The 26,554-nt window shown below is 37.2% G+C and overlaps 2 protein-coding genes across 4 annotated transcripts in view; one reads left to right on the forward strand and one right to left on the reverse strand.

Annotated features, from left to right (window-relative positions):
• CTNNA3 (catenin alpha 3) overlaps positions 1–26,554 on the reverse strand; it is a 1,722,523-nt gene that overhangs the window by 766,678 nt on the left and 929,291 nt on the right. For all 3 annotated transcript variants that reach the window (XM_034662590.1, XM_034662589.1, XM_034662591.1), the window contains one exon: positions 2,293–2,373. In XM_034662590.1, the coding sequence (XP_034518481.1) occupies positions 2,293–2,373 (81 nt within the window). The remainder of the gene's footprint in view (positions 1–2,292; positions 2,374–26,554) is intronic.
• On the forward strand, positions 6,088–8,195 carry LOC117802686 (elongation factor 1-alpha 1-like). The gene is made up of 2 exons (XM_034662592.1): positions 6,088–7,154; positions 7,691–8,195. The coding sequence occupies exons 1-2, from the start codon at positions 6,126–6,128 to the stop codon at positions 8,048–8,050; spliced, it is 1,389 nt and encodes a 462-aa protein (XP_034518483.1). The 5' UTR covers positions 6,088–6,125; the 3' UTR covers positions 8,051–8,195.

Here is a 26,554-nt window from a genome sequence, read left to right on the forward strand (position 1 = left end):
ATAGGGAAGAAATAGCATTCTGGTAACTTTGGAGCTTAATCATTAAGAAGGTCTGGCAGCTTCCATCTCTCCTTTCTTGGAGCCTTGAACTATCATGCAAGAAATCCAGGCTTGAGAGAGAGAAGTCGCATGAAGGGGTCCTATGAGTTTAGACACCACATGGAGACAGGGAAGAAGAAGAAGCACCGAGGCCTCAAATGCCCAGCCCTGAACCCAGACACAGTCACCATTTGACTGCCACTACATGGGAGACCACAAGTACAAATATAGCCCTGTTGACCCCAACCAACCCACGGAACCATGAAACAATAAAATGGTTGCTGTTGTTTGTAGTCATTAGTTAAGCAGCAATACTTAATCAAAACAATGAATATGTTGACATATAGAAACCATAGAGAATTTTCATACTTCTGGAACAGCAGTTTTTTACAAGCTGGAAACATCCCTTTACTATAAAGAAAAGTATTAGTAACCCCCCATGTTCTTTCTATATCTCACTGATGTTAGTGAGGGGGGAACACATGTAGAATTGCAAGATAAAATACAAGATGCCTGGTCAAATTTAAACACACTATTTTTAATATAATTACGTCCCATGCAATATTTGGGACATAATTAAACATGTTCGTTTTTAATCTGAAATTCAAATTTAATGTATCTTGTGCTTTTATTTGCTAAATCTAGTAATCCTACATATAAAGGATTGATTTATCTTGACTATTTTTTTTTTTTAGGTAATGATTCCAAAAGCTTTGGAGGTATAAATGTAGATTAACATTTTGTTGAAGGCAATAGAGAGGGATGAGGCAGGAATGAAAGACACAATTGTTGATAGCTCACAGAACAGCTTTTCCAAGTCCCAAGAGGAGCAGATGGAGTAGAAATCCTCAAGAAGATGGAGAACAGAAGTCCTGCAATGAAGAGGGATGACGGCCCTTTGGTAAAAGTTCCTGAGTTTAGTATAGGTTATGACCTGGTATAGATTCGATGCCTCTTCCTCCTTAGGCAGGCCATCCTATCACAGGCGTGCATTCTCATCTGGACTATAAGACAAGTCGAGCTAAGTTCTTTTCAACTCTTACATTCCATGTTTCTAAGTGCTGACAGTAGAAACAGAATTCACATGAAGGCCATAAAGTTGAGAAATTGGAATTTCCATAGCCCTCAAAATTGTTTTTTTTTTTTTTACAGCTAATATTAACTGGCTGAGGAATCCCTATTTATTCAATTTCCAAATCTACTTCTGAATTAAAAGATTACTCAGGCCATTTTACTAAATCTTCCCATTAAACTACAATAATATATTGCATTAAAAGCTTATGATTGAAAAGCTTTCACCTCTCTTTTATGAGTTAATGGTGACCAAGTTGAAGTTGTACATGAGAAAGAACTCGGTTACTATATAGTAGAAAATAATGAAAAGCAAAGGTCTTTGAAAACAGCTAGTCTTCATATTTTCTGGGGTAAAAAATTTAACTTGTGGCATAATACTGGACTTCTAAATTACCTAATGAAATCCTCCCTAATCCTATGTTCCTGATGACCTAAGTTTACAAAGTAGACTTAGCTTAATCAGCCACCAATTTTTGAAGCATTCTGAAAATAACTGAAAGGGCAAATTGGTACATCTCTGATTACTAGCTGTTTGCTCTAAGTATATGGATGATAAACTCGGTTTCTAACGTAACAGATTCAATTTACCAACATTCCCTAAAAAGTCACTAGATAGCAGGTACTGATAGGCATTTCATTTACTCCTCAAAGTCCAATTATGTATTATGAATTCCATTTTATAGGTTCAGAGAGGCTCAAAAAGATTAAATTTGGGGCGCCTGGGTGGGGCAGTCGTTAAGCGTCTGCCTTCGGCTCAGGGCGTGATCCCGGTGCTCTGAGATCGAGCCCCACATCAGGCTCCTTTGCTGAGAGCCTGCTTTTTCCTCTCCCGCTCCCCCTGCTTGTGTTCCCTCTCTCGCTGGCTGTCTCTCTGTCAAATAAATAAATAAAATCTTTAAAAAAAAAAGATTAAATTTGTCCCCAAGATCACACAGCTGATGAGGGCAAGGCCAGCATTTGAATGTAATTCTGCCTGATATTAAGGCACATGTTCTTTCTTCTACTTTGTTTGCCACAAGAATGGCTGAGGTATGTAAATATGGAAGGTACCTATTTACTCTTGTTTTGTGTTCTAGATTAATTGAAGAGGGACAAAAACAAGAAGTAAATATTCTAGCAGTGGAAAAAGAAGTTCATTTTATATGGTGTTTCTGTCTCCACGCCTCTCTCTTCCCTCACCTGTCTGCGAAGGTCTCTTGTCTTCTTACACATGTTGTCTATTGCAATATTCAGGGTATTACTCCTTTCCTTTTTTCCAGTCTGCAAAAGAGGGGGGAAAAATGGCATAAGCAATGGTATCAGATTACTCTTTATCACTTAGCAATTTGCTTTCTAAATTTCCTGAAAATAACAGCTTGAAAATTCAAGAATAGGTTTCAAAACTGCTATGATATTGCATATGATTCATGAGCACTTCACTTAAGACCAAATAGAATGGTGATTAAAGCTCACATTATTTTCTTCTTTAAGCTTCTGTAACATTTCTGATATGGGGCTGGGTTGCATTCAGTGTGGCAGTCGGCATAGTATTCTCTCCAAGAAACTCTGATCTTCATTCTTAACAAGTCGACTCTTTAACCTCAAAGCACGCAATTAGCTTAAAAGCATTAGATGCCCAATTTGTCAACTTCTGTGGGAGTTTCTGAAGTCATTTTCAGGGTGTATTGTGTAAGTTATGCAGAGCCATATTGGAGTTTTGCTAAACACCAAATAAAATATGCAGTGCAAATTCATACAATTTGCAAAAGTTGACCACAATTTTAGCTGACAATATTCCAAGAACAAACTGTTTCAAGTAGGAACTGGACGCTGTTTTTGGCTCTTTAAGATAATTTGTGCAACACCTTTTCATTTCTTTAAGCAGAACAGTTCTCTGTTATATCCCTAACCTAAATCTTTAGGCTATTAAGCACACAGAGAGTCACCTTGGTTGGTATTTTCTACATATTACTTTTGTGGGAGACAACTGAATTGAATCTAATCATACTTTTTTCAGTGCTATCTTGCATAAAAAAGATTGAAAAAAATCAAGCGATTCACCTCTAAGAAAATTGCTGCCATTTAAATTAATAAACTGAAAAGGGCTCTTGAGAGGAGACCTTGAAAGTCAGGAAGGTAAGTTTAAGCAGCTGGTAACTGAGGGAGTTTACAGCACAGACTCCATGAAGAAGGAAATTGAGGCAAAGTATAAACCATTAGGCAGTGTGTCATACACTATGCCCAATGACTACATTCACACAAAAATCCATACCTTCAAGTGCAGCCACTTCTTTATAAGAAGTTCAAGACCATCTATACTGTATCCCAGCCCCTGTTTAGTTCCATCTTCTGTCACATCTTCTCAAGTACTATCCTTCCCAGTAACAATATTCCTACACATGTATATCTCTTCTCCCACGTTCTTACTTATAATGTACTCTTGACTTCAGCAAGTGTCCACAAAATTACCTGCTGCTAAAATCCTACCGTATCCTCCATGGTTTCCACATAGAGTTCCCCCACCAACTCTCCTCAAGAGTCAACTCTCACCTTTTCTTGTTCCAATAGCATTTTGAAAATTTCCCAATATTTTTTTCTATGCATGTTCATCTCTCCTACAACACTGCTAGAATCTTGATATTGACAAGTATAGCTTTTTTTTTTTCTATTCCTGAAAGTAACTTGCAGAGGACTTATTGAGTGGTGTTGATTAGTTTACAAGTGAACAACTTGATTCAGAACACAACATAGTTTTACTAGGAGCCTACCAAATGCCAGGAAGGTGTCATACTAGATTCTTGAGGAGATTTTAGCATTTACCCATCAAGGCACAGCTACAATCCTCTATTAGCTGAGGTCACTGGTACCAACCTAAACCTCAGTTACACCTAGATTTTCTCAGCAATGGTGTTACTGATATTTAAAATGGAAAAAATCACCATCATTTGAGACTACATTATACACCACAAGATGTTTGGCGTCCATTGGCTCCTGTTTACTAAATTCCAATAATACAGGCTGCAAGCATTTCTAGATGCCTCCAAGGGGGAAACAACAGAGGCCTACTAAGTCTTTTACCACTTTTTCTTTTTGAGGATGGGTGTGCAATGTGTTCATGATGGAGACTGTATCCAGTGAAAGAAGTGGACAAGAGAGGGAGGAAGAAATAGAGATAAATAAAATTCTAGATGTCAGAGCAATAAAAGGAATGGTGGCAATTACCCAGATGAAAGTTGTGGCTACCTTCACAGCTCCTACTCAGCATTATCCATGCTAGCAGGAGAAAATTACGAAAAAGTTAATGCAGAGCAATGGAAGGCAATGGCATAAACAGATACACAATGGGCTATAAGACAGTATCTAATTTTACGTAAAGAACCTAGCCCGTATTTTTCAGTTTCATTATGTGTAGCTCTTGGTTGTCTCCTTCAACTTCATAAAAGCAGAGATAGTAAAAGGGGTCATGAGTGGGACAGGCTGAAGAGATACCTCCCCCTCACTGCCCCTCACACAGGACATCAGAAATAATGATATGGGAGATTCCTGTTGTGTTGACCATAAAAACTCACTAGCTTCTGTAATAAGATTCATCAGAATAACTAAAAGATGTCAACCTTCTCAGAGCAAACAGCAGTGCCATACAAAACTTTAATAAAGGATGACAGGTGGTGACAACCTGATGGGATTAAATAAGGACTATAAAGATGATTTCTTAATTTCTATCCAGAGCTTAATCTTAATTTAAAATGTTTCATTGGGTCAAAGACATTTTGTTTTCTAGGTAATAATAAATAGTGCCTATCACTACAGGAAGTATAAAGTTTTCCCTTCCTCCTTCCCTGTATCCCCACACCCCCACCTTTTTTCTTTTCACCTCCAGCTTTTTATTGGGTCCTTGCTCTATTTACCCAGATTTATTTGACTCAGTCAAGCCATTTTATGACTCTTTATTCCTTTTGCATGGCATAAAAATAAATAAAGCAAGGAAAAATAGCCCCATCCTGCTTAAAAGCCCTCATTCCTTCTTTTTTCAAAGCCTTAACAAATCATCAAGCAATGAGCTAGGACTGAAGGTGAATTATGTATGCTGAAGTAAGGAATGAAAGGGCAGGATATTAAAACATAACCACAGGTAACAGTCAGAGACTGCCTACATTCTAGGTGCTCAGAAGAGAGGATGCTTCTTAAAGGAGCCTTGACAGGGACCACCATTAAGTAAGCACAGCCCTGCTAATGGAAAATGTACCACTCACAGTGGAGTACCAGGGGGGGAAATGCTGAGAAAACACAGCACAGATCAGCACTGTATAGGGAAAGCAATCACATTCCTCATCAGTAAATAAACTGTCAGGAAAGACTTCATTAAAAAGAACAGTTCTGAACATAGATTTCATTCAATGAAATTTCATTAGAAGTATTATTGCATATTACAAATACTATCCCAATGTGATCCAGGCTTATAATCTTAACTATGAGTCTTTCCATCAATTCTGTCTTACCGTTGCTCCCATGTCACACCACAGCTAATTGCATTCTTTCTTGTGGTTCCCTGAAAGCTGCCCACACACATTTGGAAAAAGTTTCTCTATAAAAAAATTTCCTTGAATTATCCTAATTTGAGTGTTCCATCTGTTTTCTGTTGGGACCCTGCTAGGGAAAACTTTCTACACTGTGTTGTCCAACATAATAGCCACGAGTCACATGTGGCTCTTTAAATTTAAATATAAATTAATTAAAAATCAAATAACATTAAAAATTCAATTCCTCAGTTCCTTAAAGTGAGCAAGAGCTGTGTGGGTCTAGTGGTTACTATATTGTATACCACAGATACAGAATGATTCCCCCACTGCAGAAAGAAATATCAGACAGTACTGTTCTAAAACACATCTTTGTTTATTCAAATATATAATGAGTTCGTACTTTTACACAAGTTGCATTTTATTTGAGAATAAAATAGTCAGCAAGAGCTTTTTCACAACGGGTTTGCCGCCAGAACACAGGTGTCGTAAAACCACCGCTTAACCTAAACCAAAATGGGAAAGGAAAAGACTCACATCAACATCGTCGTCATTGGACATGTAGATTTGGGCAAGTCTACCACTACTGGTCATCTGATCTACAAATGTAGTGGGATCGACAAAAGAACTATTGAGAAATTCGAGAAGGAGGCTGCTGAGATGGGAAAGGGCTCCTTCAAGTATGCCTCGGTCTTGGATAAACTAAAAGCTGAACGTGAACGTGGTATCACCATTGATATCTCCCTGTGGAAATTCGAGACCAGCAAGTATTACGTGACCATTATCGATGCCCCAGGACACAGAGACTTCATCAAAAACATGATTACAGGAACATCTCAGGCTGACTGTGCTGTCCTGATTGTTGCTGCTGGTGTTGGTGAATTTGAAGCAGGTATCTCCAAGAATGGGCAGACCCGTGAGCATGCCCTTCTGGCTTACACACTGGGTGTAAAACAGCTGATTGTTGGTGTTAACAAAATGGATTCCACTGAGCCACCCTACAGCCAGAAGAGATACGAGGAAATTGTTACGGAAGTCAGCACCTACATTAAGAAAATTGGCTACAACCCTGACACAGTAGCATTTGTGCCAATTTCTGGTTGGAATGGTGACAACATGCTGGAGCCAAGTGCTAACATGCCTTGGTTCAAGGGATGGAAAGTCACCCGTAAAGATGGGAACGCCAGTGGAACCACACTGCTTGAAGCTCTGGATTGCATTCTGCCACCAACTCATCCTACTGACAAGCCCTTGTGTCTGCCTCTCCAGGATGTCTACAAAATTGGTGGTATTGGTACTGTCCCTGTGGGCCGAGTGGAGACTGGTGTTCTTAAACCTGGCATGGTGGTCACCTTTGCTCCAGTCAATGTTACAACTGAAGTAAAGTCTGTTGAAATGCACCATGAAGCGTTGAGTGAGGCTCTTCCTGGGGACAATGTGGGCTTCAATGTCAAGAACGTATCTGTCAAAGATGTTCTTCGTGGCAATGTGGCTGGTGACAGCAAAAATGACCCACCAATGGAGGCAGCTGGTTTCACGGCTCAGGTGATTATCCTGAACCATCCAGGCCAAATCAGTGCTGGATATGCACCTGAGCTGGATTGTCACACAGCTCACATTGCTTGCAAGTTCGCTGAGCTGAAGGAGAAGATAGATAGTCGTTCTGGGAAAAAGCTGGAAGATGGTCCCAAGTTCTTGAAATCTGGTGATGCTGCCATTGTTGATATGGTTCCTGGCAAGCCTATGTGTGTTGAGAGCTTCTCTGACTATCCTCCTCTGGGCCGTTTTGCAGTTCGTGACATGAGACAGACGGTTGCTGTGGGTGTCATCAAAGCGGTGGACAAGAAGGCAGCTGGAGCTGGCAAGGTCACCAAGTCTGCCCAGAAAGCTCAGAAGGCTAAATGAATATTATCCCCAATACCTGCCACCCCAGTCTTAATCAGTGGTGGAAGAACGGTCTCAGAACTGTTTGTGTCAATTGGCCATTTAAGTTTAATAGTAAAAGACTGGTTAATGATAACAATGCATCGTAAAACCTTCAGAAGGAAAGGAGAATGTTTTGTGGACCATTTGTTTTTNAGGTGATTATCCTGAACCATCCAGGCCAAATCAGTGCTGGATATGCACCTGTGCTGGATTGTCACACAGCTCACATTGCTTGCAAGTTCGCTGAGCTGAAGGAGAAGATAGATCGTCGTTCTGGGAAAAAGCTGGAAGATGGTCCCAAGTTCTTGAAATCTGGTGATGCTGCCATTGTTGATATGGTTCCTGGCAAGCCTATGTGTGTTGAGAGCTTCTCTGACTATCCTCCTCTGGGCTGTTTTGCAGTTCGTGACATGAGACAGACGTTTGCTGTGGGTGTCATCAAAGCGGTGGACAAGAAGGCAGCTGGAGCTGGCAAGGTCACCAAGTCTGCCCAGAAAGCTCAGAAGGCTAAATGAATATTATCCCCAATACCTGCCACCCCAGTCTTAATCAGTGGTGGAAGAACGGTCTCAGAACTGTTTGTGTCAATTGGCCATTTAAGTTTAATAGTAAAAGACTGGTTAATGATAACAATGCATCGTAAAACCTTCAGAAGGAAAGGAGAATGTTTTGTGGACCATTTGTTTTTTTTGTGTGTGTGTGGCAGTTTTAAGTTATTAGTTTTTAAAATCAGTACTTTTTAATGGAAACAACTTGACCAAAAATCTGTCACAGAATTTTGAGACCCATTAAAAAACAAGTTTAATGAGAAAAAAAAAATAGTAAGCAAGAAACAAACAAAAAAAGCCCAACCCTCCAGGTGTTTACTCTAGTAAAGGAATTTAAGGTCTAGGGGCGCCTGGATGGCTCAATACGTTATGTGTCTGCCTTTGGCTCAGGTCACGAGCTCAGGGTTCTGAGATCAAGCCCCTCCTCTGTCTCCCTGTTTAGCAGGGAGTCTGCTTCTCCCTCACCCTCTCCCTCTCTTTCCCTCTGCCTTTCCCCCCCATGCCCCACTCGGCTCACGATTTCTCCTCCCCACCTCAAATAAACAAATAAAATCTTTAAAAAAAAAAAAAGTAACTTAAGGTCTCATTATGTTCCTCTTTGTTCTAAATCCCTTTGGCATATTCCCACTCTTGATGGAATTAATAACAAATTCTTGATCATGGCATTCAAGTACCCACATGATCTACTCCCATAATTACCCATTAGTTTTTAATGAGATACCTTAATGAGTTCTTTATTTTCTATGCAATATGATCACAACTGAGGAACTTTGCCCATGTGAAAAATCTCATTTTGCACTTCTGATCTACCTTTCTGATTATGGACTTCTTTCAAGACTCAACTAAATCACTGAATTTTATATGAAGGTTTTTTTTTAGCTTCTCAGATGAAATTACTCACTTCCATGATACTTTTTTATACTGTTTATACTTCTTTTATAACATTTTGTTCAATAAATAATCCAATCTATTCAATACATCTTTATTATCTACTAAATACCAGGCACTATAGTAAGGACTGATGATACATTAGACCTGACGCCTGCCTTTGAGAAGCACACATCGCATGTTAGAAACAAACATAAAGACAGTATTTAATAGAGGTATCCAGTGTAATCCATGGATCAAGAGGAGCAGCACTCCCATTAAGAATGAGGGAAAGATTCATGAGAAGGTAACAGTTGAATATTGAAAGACACGTAGGAGTCAGCCAGGCGAAGATCAAAGAGAAGGCCTTTCTAAGGGGACAGAGATAGGCAAAAGTCTTTAAAGAGTAATTGTAACTAGTATAAAAAGTGTGAGGGGAAGCCAGATCCTGGAGGTTGTTGCCACATTAAGAAATGAGTCTGATCCTATGGACCACTGGGTGTCACAGAGGTTAAGCCAGTGAGTGACACAGAATGACCACTATTCAAATACATCAATGTGGCTGGAGTGTGCATAATGTATACAAGGATAGTAAGAACAGAGACAGGCAGAGGAGTCAGACAATTGCAGTGAAAGTGCACAGAAAGACAAAAAGTGTTAAAATTAATGCATTGGCAGTCAGGATGAAGAAAATCAAGAGATTTAAGGACTCTGAGTACACTGAAGAGGATGATGACTGGCAGATACTCAGGGTGGGTAAACAAAAGAGGACAATGGAGGCTGGTGTGCAGTCTTCCAGCAGGGATGACTGGTTAGATAATGGTGTTGAATTGGTCATCTTAAAGGGAAACCAAGTCAATACAAGGATGATGATATCAGTTTTGGAATGGCTGAAGGGCTTGTGAAGAGCTCACTTCATTACTATTTGCCCTATGGCTAACTGCTTACCTGCATGCATCTCTCAGCACACTGTATGATCCTTGAGGGAGAGAAACTCCTCACACACAATTTGTCCCTCATGGCATCTATTACAGTGCTTTGCACGTAGTAGAAACTCAAAATTTATTTGTTGAAAAAATAGAGAAAAGAAAGACTGGATAAAGGTAATATTTGGCAAATTCCATAACATCTCTGGGCCTTACTTTCCACACCCATAAAATGAAGATTTGCCCTGAATTGCTCCTTTATTCCTTTCTAACTTTAAAATTCTGTGGAAGAGCCATAATTTCTAGAAAGAAGAAGATAGAATAATATGTTACTTCTATTGTACAAGTTTTTACATAAACAACTGTTAAAAATGTGCTGGGAACATATGCATATTATAAATCTGTAATGGTACAAATAAAATGAGACATTTGAACTAGCAAGGTCATGATGTTGACCTCAAAAAAAACTATGAAGCTTCAAATACTAAGGAATAAGGTTTAAAGAAAATGAAAATTTATCTAATTCATAATCAAATGAAAATGTTATCAGTGCAGAGAAGAGCTCTGTATGGAACCGAAACAACAAGAAAAATGTTTTTGTTGTTGTTTTGTTATTTTTTATTTTTTTAATGTGTGCCATCATATTCAACCTTTTAAAATGACACATTTCCCTTTAAATGGAAAACCTTCATTTCATGCTAAAGATGAAATACGATGCCCTTAAATTAGTTCTTCTCTGCAGAAATAGCTTTAAAAATATTTTATGCGTAACACTTAGCAGAAGCATAGATTCTAGTCCACATTTTTCAGGCATGAAAGACATACAAACAGACAAGCATAAAAAAATGAAATCTATTCTACAATGCCACTGTACTGAATGGCATGTCAGGAAAACATCCTGACGGGGTATACTAAAAAATATTTCTGAAACAAAGTCTGTGCTATAAAAATAAAACTAAAACAGGGGTGCCTGGGTGGCACAGTGGTTAAGCGTCTGCCTTCGGCTCAGGGCGTGATCCCGACGTTATGGGATCGAGCCCCACATCAGGCTCCTCTGCTATGAGCCTGCTTCTTCCTCTCCCACTCCCCCTGTTTGTGTTAAAAATAAATAAATAAATAAATAAATAAATAAATAAATAAATAAATAAATAAATAAAATAAAACTAAAACAAATAAAAATTAACTTTGAGGCTTGAAATGAGGTTTTTAAAAATAACTTCATCAAGGAAATAGGTTAAAGATTCCAAGTGTCTTGAACTTCCGTATTGTTGAGAAAGATACCTCCCCAGGCAAATGCCTGCTGGGGTGGGACTCAGAGTCAGTGAGAGGGAATTCAAATTGTCAAATATCTGCCACAGCAAAGTACTTTACATTTATTGTCTCAAATGCCATTCGCAATAACTGTTCACACATTTACATATGAAGACACTGAGGCTCAGTAAATTTAAATATCTTACCCCAGGAGGAAATGCAGTAAGTGGAAAGATCAAATTGAGCTGAGTCTAATCTGAGCCTTTATCCACCATACTGTAATGACTTGAATGAGCTGTAACTTAAACCCAAATTAATATATTATGTAAATTATATAAATTCATTTCTTAAAAATAAGGAGCAGAATCACATAGAAGTTTGTGGAGCTGGTTAAACTGTGTTTGAACCTATGCTCTATCATTTGACAGCTATGTGTCCTTAGCCAAATTACTTAACCTCTTCAACTCTTGGTTTCCTTACTTATAAAAATGGCAATAATAGAGCAATTATATTATAGGGTTATCATAAGGAATTAAAGATGAAGGATATGCAAGGTCTGGCAAATAAGAAAGGCTCAAGAAACGTTAGCAGTTATTATTATACTTATCAATAGTGTCACCATTGCTACTAACACTTGCATTTCCCGAACTACACCAGCTGGCTGATTTCCCTATTTTTTCAAACACTAAACCTTTATCCTGGAATGTTCTGCTCTCTTCTTTTTCAGAATTCTTACTTCATAACTCGAGATTCAATTTAAGCACCTCATCTTCTATATCTTCTTTTCTGACTTTCCTCAATAAAATATAAAACATAAAAAATAAATCCCCTCTCATTTGTGTTTCCACAGTTTTCCCTACACGTTTCAATTATAACCCTTGCAAAATGTTTGCCACCTTTTATTTATACTCTGCCTCATCTTTTCAATGGTCAAGTCTTCACTCTGTAATCTTAGTGTCTACAACAGTGTTCAGCACTCAGCTAATGGCTGTAGATAAAATAAATAAATGGAAAAGTGGCTAACTACACTCTTATAGATAGTAAGTAATATTGAATTTTATTAATAAAATTAGTATTTATATTTTAACAAAAGTAATTAATGTTCACCCTATTAGCTGTTAAATATTCTATTCAATCACTGTTTTTATTCACAGATTATTGTTGTTATTTCCTACAAGAAGGTATAACATATAGTTGGTATGAGGATGAAATCTAATCTGCGGATCAGAAGATGGGAGACCTGAAGTAAACTCCCTAGGTGACCCTAACTAAGCTGAATCACCTCTCTTGGCCTCAGTCTCTGCATCTGTAAATGAAGGCCATTGCACTAAATGATCTCCAGAGTCCCCTGCCTTGGCTCTAAGAGTGTGTGGTGCTGGAGTTCTCTGTTGATGTACAGTCTAGTACATGTCTAGTCAAGTACTGAGAACACAGCACTGCCTCCAGTAGCAGGTGTCCTCAGACCAGAGATTCTTATGCCAGACTGCAGGATTTCAACAGACACACACCAAACATGAAAGAAATATTCGTGAGTTTACACTACAATAAAATTCAAATTGTTTTACTGGGGATGCTACTAACCAATCTTAAATCACAGGAACAGATATAAAACATAGGCCTCTCTTTTAAAGGTCTTGCCATGGAAAATCAGTCATATACAAATGTCCAAGTGCAGATACGAAGAGCATTCCCGGTGACCAGTAAGTAACTTTGCAAGAGACTGAAGGGTCAGGAGAAACCTCAGACTTTATTTCCCACTGGGTCTGGCACTTTCTCCACCTCAAGCTATTTTCTTTTGTGATAACAGGCCTTGATCCCTGCCTCCCATTTCCCCTCTCTTCCTGCTAGTTTCTTGTCCTCCATTCAACCCCAGCAAACTCTGGAACTGATACTGTTCTTAATTGGGAGAAATTGAAAAGACAGAGTTTATTAATTTTAGTGATTCAGCATTAAACTAAACTTGCTGTGACCCCTATTCTAATGTGTTTCAGATCTTGCCAGCTCCTAGGTCAGTGACTATTCCTATAAATCGTGCTATGATTACTAGTAAATGAAGGGAATATATTCAAAATTGAAGGTTTTACTTAGGTTCAGGGCAGGATCCAAAATATTGTGTACATTAATGGTTTCTAAAGACTCATCTCAGGACTCATGAGGTAAAAAGGCAGTAATACAGATACCAGTGTTATTTAACCATAAGAGCTGTCTTTTAATCTGAGAGTATTTCTATTTTTTTATGCTAAAGTTTTTGTTATTTCTTTTATAAAATGATGGCTTTATTTAATGGTACAATATTTTTTTTTATTTTTATAACATCTTTGACAGAACAAAGTAATAGAAAACCTGTCAGTTTCACAGGTTTTGTCTGTGTGTGCATGTATGTGTGCATTCTTTGTTGTTTCTGTTTGCATAAATCATAGCTTTGGGGATTAATGGTTTAAAACAAAGAAATAAGAAGTCTGCCTAATCACAGTCAAAATTGACTAAATCAGTCAGTTGTGGCATTGGCATGTAAACAGATTAAAATAATATCTGTGCTTGGGGTACCTGGGTGACTCAGTGGGTTAAGCATCTGCCTTCAGCTCAGGTCCTGATCCCAGGGTCCTGGGATGGGCTCCCTGCTCAGCGGGGAGCCTGCTTCTCCCTCTCCCTCTGCCCCTCCCTCCTCCCCCCCCCCCTGCTCATTCTCTTTCTCAATCTCTCAAATAAAAAGAAGATCTTTTTTAAAAAAAATAATATCTGTGCTTTTGAAACTGGACTTATTTTCTCAGCTTGTTCAGAACATTTTATATCAATAGCATTGCATTTAAAATAACATTTGTGTTAAACTGCCATTGAAAGTAATGTAATAGTAGAATCAGATAGATAGTCTTCAAATCTTAATTCCAAGACTGATTAACAAAGTGATCACATGCCAGTCATGAAAGGTAAGCTTCAGCTTCCTCATCTGTAGGCTGTAGATGGCAATACCTGCTTTAGGGGTTGTGTGAATTAAATAAATGTACAGAAAGTGTGCAAGGCAGTCACTGCCTTATAGCTGACATTTAATACATTTTCTTTATTAACAGTAAAAATACTTGTATGTAAGATCGCTGGGGGTATAGAGCAGAAATTATTTTATTCACTGCTAAATTTCCAGCAGTGCTTGGCCACAATAGAGGCTCAGTATTTTCTGATTTGAATAATTGTTTAAAAATGATGGAACTGATAAGTGAGTGAATGAACATATGAAACAGGATATAGATCTACTTAAGGAGGATTTACTATGGCTATCAGAAAAATTGTAGGGGTGCCTGGGTGGCGCAGCAGTTAAGCGTCTGCCTTCGGCTCAGGGCGTGATCCCAGCGTTATGGGATCGAGCCCCACATCAGGCTCCTCTGCTATGAGCCTGCTTCTTCCTCTCCCACTCCCCCTGCTTGTGTTCCCTCTCTCGCTGGCTGTCTCTATCTCTGTCAAATAAATAAAAATAAAATCTTAAAAAAAAAAAGAAAGAAAAGAAAAATTGTAGAGATCGTGTTACATAGTACCGAGTCCTTGAAAATAGTATAGTCTTCAGAACAGTCAATGCAGACAAAATACAGACAGGTAGGCCCAAGTTCGCAAGACCTCTAATTTCAATTAATGGTTACGTTGTGCATCATGCCTTTACGGACACTTCGTTTTCCAAAATCCCTTTATTGACTCATTGTCAGTGATTGTTAACATATTTCAGAAAGAGATCTAGCTCATTCTGGAAATCTTTTTAATTTTGTGATGCTTGACCCAGCAGCCATCTTCAGGAGCCTGCCTACCAATAAAGACAATAGCCGTGAATACTAATATAAGAATATCTGTAAGAAAGTTGAAGGCGGTATTTTATGCTGTCAATTACAACTTGACTTCTTATGGCAAAGATCCTCTTTAATCATATTAGAAGCCACTACCAGAGTCTAACAAGTACTGACATGGCATTATTACACATAGTCCAAACAAATCATTTTCTATCTTTTCAATGGAACCACTGTTCTCTAGCAATTTTCCTGTCTCTACAATGCTTTGGGAGGTTGAGTATTAGAACAACACAGATCTCATTAAAATTTTTCTTGTCATTTCTCCACTTTCTTAAGTATAATTCTTATTCTTTTTATTTCCTGAGTCAGGTTTTCATGGTTTAATTATACTCCCTATGTCAAATTTCAGCCAACAGTGAGCTATAATAAGGTTCATTATAGAATATCTAACAGTTTCTCTATGGCCCATACATATGAAATATAGACCAGATAGATTTCCACTGTTCTGATTATGGTTTTCACTTTCACCATTAACTGCCTTGCTGACATGTTTCTTTTTAACACTATAAAATAAAAATACAACAGACTTATTCTTAATGTTTAAAATAAACACTTTCTATCATTGCTAACTTCAATTAGCACTTTCAAGGTTCATAAGTCAAAGAGTCTCAGATTCTGTGGCATGGAGAAAACTTAAATACAGACAGGTTACACTTTAACAACAGGGATGGAGCTGGAATGTGCTATGCTAAAAGAAATAAGTCAGAGAAAGACAAATGCCACGTTATTTCACCCGTATGTGAAATTTAAGAAACAAAACAGATGAACATAGGGCAAAGAAAAAAAAAGACAGAGGGAGGCAAACCATAAAATAGACTCTTAATTATAGAGAACAAGCTGAGAGTGGCTGGAGGGGAGATGGGTGGGAGATGGGCTAGGTGTGTGACGGGCATTAAGGAGGACACTTGTGATGAGCACTGGGTGTTACACGTAAGTGATGGAATCACTAAATTCTACTCCTGAAACTAATATTACACTGTATGTTAACTAACCATAATTAAAATAAAAACTTGAAACATTAAAAAAAGAGATAGGTCGCACCTTAAAGAAACTTGGCATATGAAAAAAAATTCCTTCAAAATACACTAGCAGGTAATAATTTCTTTACAATTAAAATTTATTTGCAAAAAATATATATAACATAAATAGAGCAAGTCTTCTTAGCCTATTGAAAATATTTATTCTTATAAAACTTGATCTGTGCATACATCTTTAACAGAAAAAAATCTCGTAAAGAGGATCTAACTTACAGGCAGTCAAAATAAATATTGATCTATATGGTATAAATTGAGAAGAACCAATGACTCCTACTTGAAAATATTATCTTTCTCCCCATACACCCACTTCCAGACCCTACCAAATATATGAAATTTTCCATTTCTCTTTTTATTTAAAATATTTAGCTTTATTTAAAACACCAAGATGCACATAAAGGAATTTCACACTGATGTGCCAGACCAAGATAATGATTTTCAAAAGAAATATTTAAAAGCCAGTTATATGACTCTGAAACCTGAAACCTTAAATCTATAACAAAGATATAAAGGCCAAAATGTGTGGAGATTGAGTAAGATTTTATGGAAAGAATTCATATGAACAAAGCTAACCTAGAATCCCCATCCTCCTCCTACATCCTTGGTAAGAGGATGATAAAAGAGAATTCAGTGGGACCATAATTAGTATGGTAGGAGTCCCTGGCAGCTGAGATTCAGTGGGCAAGTGTAAACTCTATCTGGAGAAACCTACCCGATGAGAGGTGGCTAGCTAGTTGCTGGTGAATAAATAGAAGAGGTGATTGAATTCCAATGTCTGAACATTTGCTATGCTCCAGGTATGAGCCTCATGCAAAAGACAACTGGTCTGGGGTCATCTTGGTTTTTGCCCAAGATCATTGCCTAGATTAGTAAATAAAGAGGAGTTATAGAAGCTGCAAGATTTTGAGGATAAACTGTCAGCTTTGGGAGAAGCTACCACTCATATCAAGGGAATTATAGGTAAAATCTGGACCTCCAAGGAACTCATGAAATTGCTTGTGCCTGGTTTTTCCACTTGCCCCTCCACATCCACTCACCACCCCTTGTCATCATACCCTCTGCCCCTACAGTCCAGATTGCATACAAATGCTCCCTTGTTTCCTGCTTTCAAGTGGATTTGGACAATAAAATGCATAAGAGGGTTGGAGGAGAGTAAGGTAAGGTATTTATTTTCCTATTGCTACTCTGAGGGGTTGCTGTAAGTTGACTATGTTCCTCTTTTGAAGACTGCAGGTCTTGTCAGGCAGCATTCTTCATACAGACACCCCCTCAGGATCCAGTAACCACCCCCTCACTTGTTCCTTCAGGCCTGGATATGGGTGGGCTCCCTGCAGTTGCTATGCTCCATCCCTTGTTGGATTCCCAACCTTGCCCACACCTATGTAAATAAGCCTTTTAATAAATTTCCCTTAAATTACCAGCTTGGTGTACCATGTTTTCTCTTGCTGAGACCCTAACTGTCAGAGCAAGCCTAGGGGAAAAGTCAGCTTTCAACACCCAGAGAGCCAGCAATAACTTTCCTATTCCTCTTTCCCCTTGCTTCATGCCAGAAAAGGGAGAAAAAAAGAGAAAGCCAATAACTTCTCTTTTCCAGTTACTGACTTCCTACTTGCAAAAGGCCCAAACTGTGGGAAATTTAGGCCCAATTTAAATCAAGATGCAAGTTTTGACAATTACATTTTAACTACTAATTAGAAGAAAGGAAGCAACACAAAAGACCTAAGATAACTAGAATAAATTTGAGATTTCTTGATTTTTCATCCAGGGTTAGGGGAAGAACTTACCCCAATGTATAAAATTAAAGGAATAGTGGGGCCACACCAAATTAAAAAGCTTTTACACAGCGAAGGAAACCATCAACAAAACGAAAAGGCAACCTATGGAATGAGAGAGAATATTTGCAAATGATATACTCAATAAGGAGTTAATATGAAAAATATATAAAGAGCTTATACAACTCAAAACCAAAAATCATAAATAAGAAAATATAAAAATGGGCAGAGGACCTGAATAGATACTGTTTTCCAGAGACATATAGATGGCAAACACATAGGAAAAGATGCTCAACATCTCTAGTCATCAGGGAAGTGCAAATCAAAATCACAGTAAATTATCACCTCACACCAGTCAGAATGGCTAGAACCAAAAAGACAAGAAATAACAAGTGGTGGCACAGACATAGAGAAAAAGAAACCCTCTTGCACTGTTGGTGGGAATGCAAACTGGTGTAGCCACTGTGGAAAACAGTACAGAGGTTCCTCAAAAAGTTAAAAATAGAAATACCATATCATCCAGTAATTCCACCAGTGGATATTTACCCAAAGAAAATGAAAACACTAATTTGAAAAGACATACACATCCCTATGTTTATTGAAGCATTTTTTACAATAGCCAAAATATGGACGCAACCCAAGTATCCATCCAAAAATGAATGGATAAAGAAGATATGGGGGGTGGGGGTGTACATATACATATGTATGTCATCGATGCAGGTGCTACCACAGCCTTTCAAAATGGCGAGCTTAGTGCATGATTCTTCCACAGACAACTAATACACAGAGATTCCTGAGGTCTTTCAGTAAGCTTTAATTAATGCTATGGAACAAAGCCTAGAAAATATCCACGTATCTTAAGGGCAAAACCAAATACCGTATATTCAAAAAGGAAAGTATAAAGTAACTATTTTAAATGTGGCCATCGTTCCGAAGCAATCACTGCCACTATTTTACCATCCCTTCAGTAGACTGATACTTCACTCCTGGCACTGAAGAGCTCAGTAAATTTAATTTAATTAGTGCTATCATCTAATTTTGGTCGAGAGGGGTTCGGAGTCTTAAACATTAGTTTTTTAATTTGTTTAAAGACCACTGCTCTCTTTCTCAACGGTAGACTTTCCCTTTCACTGAGGCTGTGCAAACTGGCCTACCCAGCAGAAGAGACGGATATCTAGGGAGTCATAAACCAAGTCTCTCTGAGCAGGGGGTGATTTGGACGTGGTGGTATATATCAGTTCCAGACGTCAGGGAAGACTGATAAAGCAGCGCAGAGCTCCCGATGAAGCACAGCTGAGTTGCAGGAGATTGCTGTGATGATAATCGCCAGAACAAACCATAAATTCCAGACTCAGAATTAGGAATGGCCTGTAAACATCAAATAATGGGTGTCTAAATTGAAAACGAAACTATCTGTTGCCTGTAATATTTCTTGCAGTGTGGCTTAGAGAGCCAGTAAGTAAGAGACAGGCATGATCCTTTTCAATGTCTACTGTTAGAAAGCTGAGGATATTAACTCCTCCTACCGTCAACTTCAGGGAAACAGCTAAATGAACTAGCTAGAAATCATGGGTCATAAAATACAGATATAACATTATGCAGCGAGAACATTACAGGTTAACAGCAACAGCAACAAAAATACTGAAAACACAAATACTGTGTTTGAAGAACCACACTAGCAATCCCAGAAAGAATGAGCTCCAGTAATTTACCTGGGTCAGTCTTTCACACTCACCTATATATAAAAAAATAAAACTTGACTTTCTTGTACCTGATTGTAAGGAGGTGTCAGTCAATTTGGTGTGAACCTAGATTATACAGCTATTTTAAAGATATGGAATTTTGGAGACCCAGGATAATTGCAGATGGGTACTGTTTGAAGCTGGGCTATGACTTAAAAAAAAATGTAAGTACTTTATCAAGTAGGTAAGAATCATGTGTAATAAGCACATTGTTAGCTTAGTGGGATATTTTATAAATAACAAGGGTGTCGATTGTTCCAAGTATGTGAAAAAATACTTATCTACTGTTTTATAAATAAAACATCTTTTCGCTGTATTTATATGCTTACTAAAACTTTGTTCTTATGAAAAAAACTACAGTCAATATTTATGGATTAAAGGCATCTGATTTCATAAAAATTTACTATTCTTCCTGCTAAAACATACAATCCATTTAACAAGATTTTAATTTTTATCATGACTTGGGGAAGAACAAAAGATACTAGTTCTTGTGGGTTCTTGATATTATAGCGAAGTGGAGTATTTTCTGTCTTGATACAGACTAACATCCATGAAGCAGTAAATGATAATGAGGGATGGGTGCAGAGACAGTGTTATTCAAAATATCTGGCAAGCAGGAGGCCCTGAGCACCAGCACTGTGAGCAGGGCAGGAGCACTTAGGAGCTAGAGGCATCAGGGTAGAAGCTACTGTCTATTAGTTCAAGGTATCTGCATATTTAAATAATTCATGCTCTAGTAGGGGCAGGATACTGAATGTTAGCTTGCTGGCACCTGCTGCTGGGAAAGAGAAGAGAAAAGATATTAAAATTGATACACAGCAATTGCCAAGTCATACCTGGCAACTCTTTTTTTGTTTTGTTTTAAGATTTTACTTATTTATTTGGAAGAGAGAGAGAGAGAGAGGGAGAGGGAGAAGCAGACTCCCTGCTGAGCAGGGAGCCTGACGTGGTGCTTGACCCCAGGACCCTGGAATCATGATCTGAGCCAAAGGCAGACACTTAACCAACTGAGCCACCCAGGCACCCCACTGGTGACTCTTTCTAAGCATTGTGCCTCAATTAGGTGGTGTTTCTACCTAAAAAAAAAAAAATATTCTCTATCTCCACCTCCACGACCCTACAGGATGGAAATACTCAAGTTAAAAAGAAAGTAAGCTTATAGACAAAAATATTGTTTCTGAATTAACAATAAAACCATGAGTGACCAATATTTTGCAGAGTATATAGAAGAGAAGCACAGGCTAAAAAATACCAATAATATACCAACAATAAAATCAAATGTTAATAGCTTACTTATAATATACCAAGCACCCTATTAAATAATACTGTCTGCTTTTGGCAGAAGCAAACTGAGGCTCAGAGGACTGAACCGTTCTTCATGAACACAGAACTAGTATGTGATGGAGCCAGGCTTAGGACATAGGTGCATCTGAATCCTAAGGGTTTAACTGCTTTGTTGCATTGCTCCTATATTGCTAAAAACCTGGTTCCTAAAATTATTAGATTAGCAGATATTAAAAGTGCTCAGGTACAAAAAAGCAATATCCCAGCAAAGAACATGTGGGCAAGAGCAGTATGAGACACAAAAGAGGACCATCAGACAACAGAAGAAGAGGCACAGTCTGGTCAGAACATGTTAATTTCTTTGCATCCTTGGTGCAGAGGAACTTGTTTAATATCAAAGAACCACTGTGAAGTTCATATATTTTGTGATATCATAAGTAATGTACAATAAAATAGATGTTATTCTCATGTTAGGTAATATGATCAGTCATCTGGTCAAATAATCTTATTGTACTAATAGAATTTGAACCAAAGAACATCATCTTCAAAACCAAACGCCTGACCGTGCCACCCAAACCTGATCTCTTCACCACCAGCTATCACTGGAGGTCCTCCTTCTCCCTCCAAGAGCTCATCAAGGCCTTTCATTTATACTGCTGGGTCCATTCACTTTTATCTTCACCACCACCACCACCTTAACCCATTATTGCCTGGGCTACTGCCACCATGCTCTAACTGGTCTGTCTGGAACTTTTCACTTTCCTGTTCTCCTAGCTAATGCACTTTCCACTCCATAGTCAGTACAATTTAAAATAAATAAATAATTAAAAATCCTCTTTGTGTTATGTCCTCCTCTTTAAAACCCATCAATTGTTCACTTCAAAGGATTATCAACAGGGACACAAATCCTTACATCCTAAACCTCTTAAGATCATATCTGCTAAGGCCATGATTTGGCCTGTTTCTAACCATCCCTCCAGCTCCATCTCAGGCCACCTCTTTACTATTTGTGTTCCAACCATGAAGGCTTTTCAGTTTCTGAAACATGCATTCCCTTCCTCTCCTCAGGGCTCTGTTCATGCTGATCTCTCAACTCGGAATTCCCTTCCCACATCCCACCTCTTATAATCCTATTCTAGTGATTTCCTACTCATCCTTACCATCTCATTCCCAATGCTACTCCTGCCAGGAAGTCTTCCCAGACTCACAGAATTTACAAATTCTTATTACAGATTATAATTATAAATTCATTTTGTGTTTAATTGGTTAATGTATATCTCTCCCAATAAATAGGCTGGAAATACTAAGGGGGCAAAGGACTGAGTAACTTTTGTTCACTACTCTCTTCCCTGTGCTTAGTATATGCCTAACACTTGTAAGATGCAATAATTATGATTGAATAAGTTAATGAATTAATTACTTACATTTTTATGGATACTGGGTATTTTATGAGAATACCGGGACTGAGTGAACCTTATTACAATCAATATATTCTTGCCAGAGTAAGCAATACTCTGTGAAAAAGAGACTATCTTTCCAATGCTTAATTCTACATAAGTGGGCTATAAGTATTACACTCATCCAGTATAAACTTGTACATGTTTAATTTGTACAACTGCAATATATATAAGATTTCACTGGGAAGATGGCACATGATAGGAGTGAAAAACAATATTTCTTTAGGACTATTTTGTAAAATAATTTTAAAAGATTGGTAACATTATACTTACAAATTATAAGCTATGATGACACATTTACCTCTTGAATTTATTTCACCAGTTGCCTGAGTAGCTTTAATATACCAAATGCTGATTTGAAATACCTCATTTTCTGAAAAATAATTACATATAATCTCTTTTAACACTTAGTTTGTAAAGGAATTATCTTTTTCTGAAAAAGGTTAATTTACATTTGGTCTGGTCTTGAGGTTAAAAAAGGTACTTGAAATCAAAAATCATTTACAAGAACAACTATCATCATGGTGTCTATTAATATTCCTAATATTTCATTACTTTTAATGTATGTCCCAATATCAATAATTCATATAAAACATTATTTTAAGTATTCCAGAACAGTGTTTTCTCAAATTTTAATGTGCATAAGAATCTCCTGCAGATATTAGTAAAATGTAGATTCTGATTCTTTAGGTCCTAGGGGGCCTGAAATTCTTATTACTAACAAGTCCCAGGTGATACCAATACAGAAAGTCCATGAACCATACTTTGAGTTGCAAGGATATAGAATAAACCAAATACTCCTATCTAAAACCCACACTATTCAGATACCCAACATTTTCTGCTCATTTTCTTTTTGCTTTGAATTCCGGCACACAAACATATATATAAATGATTAAAGGTTACCAATGACAAAACATCAGAAGTCAATCACCACTTGGCAACTTATCCCACCTATCTGTTTATCTGTTTTTGAAATATAAAAATCTATCCTGCAGAAGTATTAAGCAAAGTTATGAAAGATAGCATCAGGAGTAATTATAGTATTTTAGAACAAATTTATTTTTTATTTTTTATTTAAATTCAATTAGCCAACATATAGTAACAAATTTCTAAAGATGGCCTTGTCTCCCAGTTCCGGGCAGGAGTTTGCCTAACAGCCATTCTATATAGGTAATTTCTTTTCTAGAGGTTCACAGGAGTATTGAAAAGTTTTCAACTATTGCTTTTCATTGACCAACAGAATACGAAAAACAAAGGAATCTTAGTAAATATGTACAGAAATTACTTCATTTTATAAATATGGAAACTAAGTCAGTAACTCACCAAAATTCAACAGCTAATTAATGATAGAGCTGATATGAGAGAGAGGGTTATAATTTAACAGTTTTAGATACTAAACGGTAATCCAGCAATATAGTATTTTTATATTTGGAAAATCCTACCATGAAACTGGCTGACAGCAATTTTTAGCCTAAAATAAACTTGTCTCAATAATAACCACCTAATTTTCCAGTATCTATTATATAACAGGAGTTGTGTTTTCTCTGTTTATGGGTTCTCTACCTTCGTAGCCACTCTGAGGTAGAATATTGTTATTTACATTTTATTTTATTATTTTTATATACTAATTCAACAATTCTATATATTAGTCAAAGCTCATCATGATAAGTGTACTTTTTAAGCCCCATCACCTATTGCACCCATTCCCCCACCTACCTCCCCTTTGCTAACCGTCAGCTTATTCTCTATAGTTAAGAGTCTGTTTCTTGGTTTGCTTCTCTTTTTTTCCTTAGCTCATTTGTTTTGTTTCTTAAATTCCACATATAAGTGAAATCATATGGTATTTGTCCTTCTTTCACTGGCTTATTTTGTTTAGCATTATACACTCTAGAATACAGAGAGTTGTGGCAGACAGCAAGATTAAATTCTTTCGTATGGCTGAATAATATTACATTGTATATGTATACCACATCTCCTTTATCCACTTATCTATCAATGAACACTTGGGCTGTTTCCATAATTTTGGCTATTGTAAATAATGCTGCTATAAACATAGGGGTGCATATATCCTTTTGAATTAGTGTTTTGTATTCTTTGGGTAAATACCCAGTAGTGAGATTTCTCCACAGCCTTGCCAGCACTTGTTATTTCTTCTGTTTTTTTATTTTAGCCATTTTGACTGGTGTGAGCTAATATCTCATTGCAATTTTGATTTGTATTTTTCTGATGATACAGTGATGTTGAGCATCTTTTCATGTCTCTGTTGGCCATCTGTATGTCTTCTTTGGAGAAATGTCTATTTATGTCTTCTGCCCATTCTTAATTGGATTATTTGGGTTTTGGGTGTTAAACTGTATAAGCTCTTTATATATTTTGGATATTAACCCTTTATCAGATATGTCATTTGTAAATATCTTCTCCTATTCAGTAAGTTGTCTTTTAGTTTTGTTGATTGTTTCCTTCGCTTTGCAGAAGCTTTTTATTTTAATGTAGTCCAAAAAGTTTATTTTTGCTTTTGTTTCCCTTACCTCAGGAGCCATATCTAGAAAAATGTTGCTATGGCCAATATCAGAGAAATTACTGCCTGTCCTCTTTTCTAGGATTTTTATGGCTTCAGGTGTCACATTTAGACCTTTAATCCATTTTGAGTTTATTTTTGTGTATGGTGTAAGTTTCATTCTTTTGCATGTAGCTGTCCAGTTTTCCCAACACCATTTGTTGAAGAAACTTCTTCCCATTGCATATTCTTAATTCTTTTCTTGAAGATTAACTAGCCATATAATCATGGGTTTGCTTTCTATCCTGCTCTATTGATCTCTGTGCCTATATTTGTGCCAGTACCATACTGGTTTGATTACTACAGCTTTGTAGAATAACTTGAAATTATTATTTACATTCTAAGGAAGAGGAAATAGATTTAGATATATTTTAAAAATTATGAATGGTAGGGTCTATATCCTTTATAGTATAGTACACACTACATATTTTAAGTGTTTGTCAGTATTTTTAACATTACAATAAAAATGTAATGAACTTGAGCTGTTATTTCGATGTCTATTAAATAAACTCATGATATCTGCTCTGTTGATGTGTCAGTATAGTAATATTTTTGCAACTACATAAAAGCACTTCTATTTATACTCTGTATTGGGATAACATTCCTAACCTTTCTCCTTACTAGAATTATAATAAGCTGGTTCTCACATGAGGCATTAGTCACAAATACAGTAAGATCAAAGTATCCCACTCACCTTCTGTTTAGGCAACTATTTGATTGCAGGCTAGTACATTTTTAACACTAAACATTTAAGATCAAATTACCTAGCCAGAAACAGATTCTGAAAACCTGGTTAAAGCAGATTAGACCATGGTTTAGAAGGGCACAGAGATAACATGGTACACGAACCAAAAATGTAGAGAAGACCCCATAAAACTCCAATCAAATTCTTCAATTTTTCGGCCTTAAGCAACCATCATCCTTTATTTGAACAATTTGGGAAAATGTCAGGGATCAAAATCAAGTATTAAGCAAGTCTAAAAGAAGTCTGAAAGACCAAGTAAATATTAAAATGAAAGAAAGGGTAAATAAGTAAATAAAATAAAACTCAGCTGTAATCAAAAGCACAAAAAAAAAGCACCACGAGCCATGTGACAAGGTAAAACTGATTTCAACAGGCTGATCCAACCATCACTTTCCAGCGGTGTCAATACTTTAACCTAATCCACACATATTATGAGTTACCTACATTTTTCATTATTATTGTTTTTATTATCCTTCATCATTATCTTTTTCCTTCTGTACTTCTAGTCTTTAAACACATAACTAACTATTCTTTGTGTTTAGAGTCTGCTGACACAATTTCAAAAAAAAAAAAAAACAAACAACCTGTAATTGGTGAAGAACTTATAAACTTGTTATTACCTACTAAATAGCAAAAGCAGGAAAGTCAAATTGTTGACCACTGAAGTGCCTCAAAGTGATTGTTTTCTTTTTTTATTCCCGGTATTTATTACCAGTTCCTGAGACTCAACTAAAATCTCATAGTAGAAGAGGCATATTTCTTGAAGCTGGAAAATAATTTAAATATATCACCAAATACTAACATGGAGGCAAGATCCCTTCAGCTAGGTGTACCTATGTGGTAGTTAAATTATGGTTCCCAGCATAGCGATCCCGCATTTATACCACTAACAGCCCCACGAAGATACAGTTCACTGCCTCAATGGATTCAGCAATAAAAAGGAACACATTTAAATACTAAACCTATTGTGCATGAATAAATGGCAAAATAAAGGAAACCCTTGAAG

This window comes from Ailuropoda melanoleuca, chromosome 6 (genome assembly GCF_002007445.2).
Source record: "Ailuropoda melanoleuca isolate Jingjing chromosome 6, ASM200744v2, whole genome shotgun sequence".
NCBI classification, from domain to species: domain Eukaryota; kingdom Metazoa; phylum Chordata; class Mammalia; order Carnivora; family Ursidae; genus Ailuropoda; species Ailuropoda melanoleuca.

Coding starts and splice junctions, on each gene's coding strand:
- LOC117802686 (XM_034662592.1), top strand. CDS start 6,126: ATGGGAAAGGAAAAGACTCACATCAACATCGTCGTCATTGGACATGTA.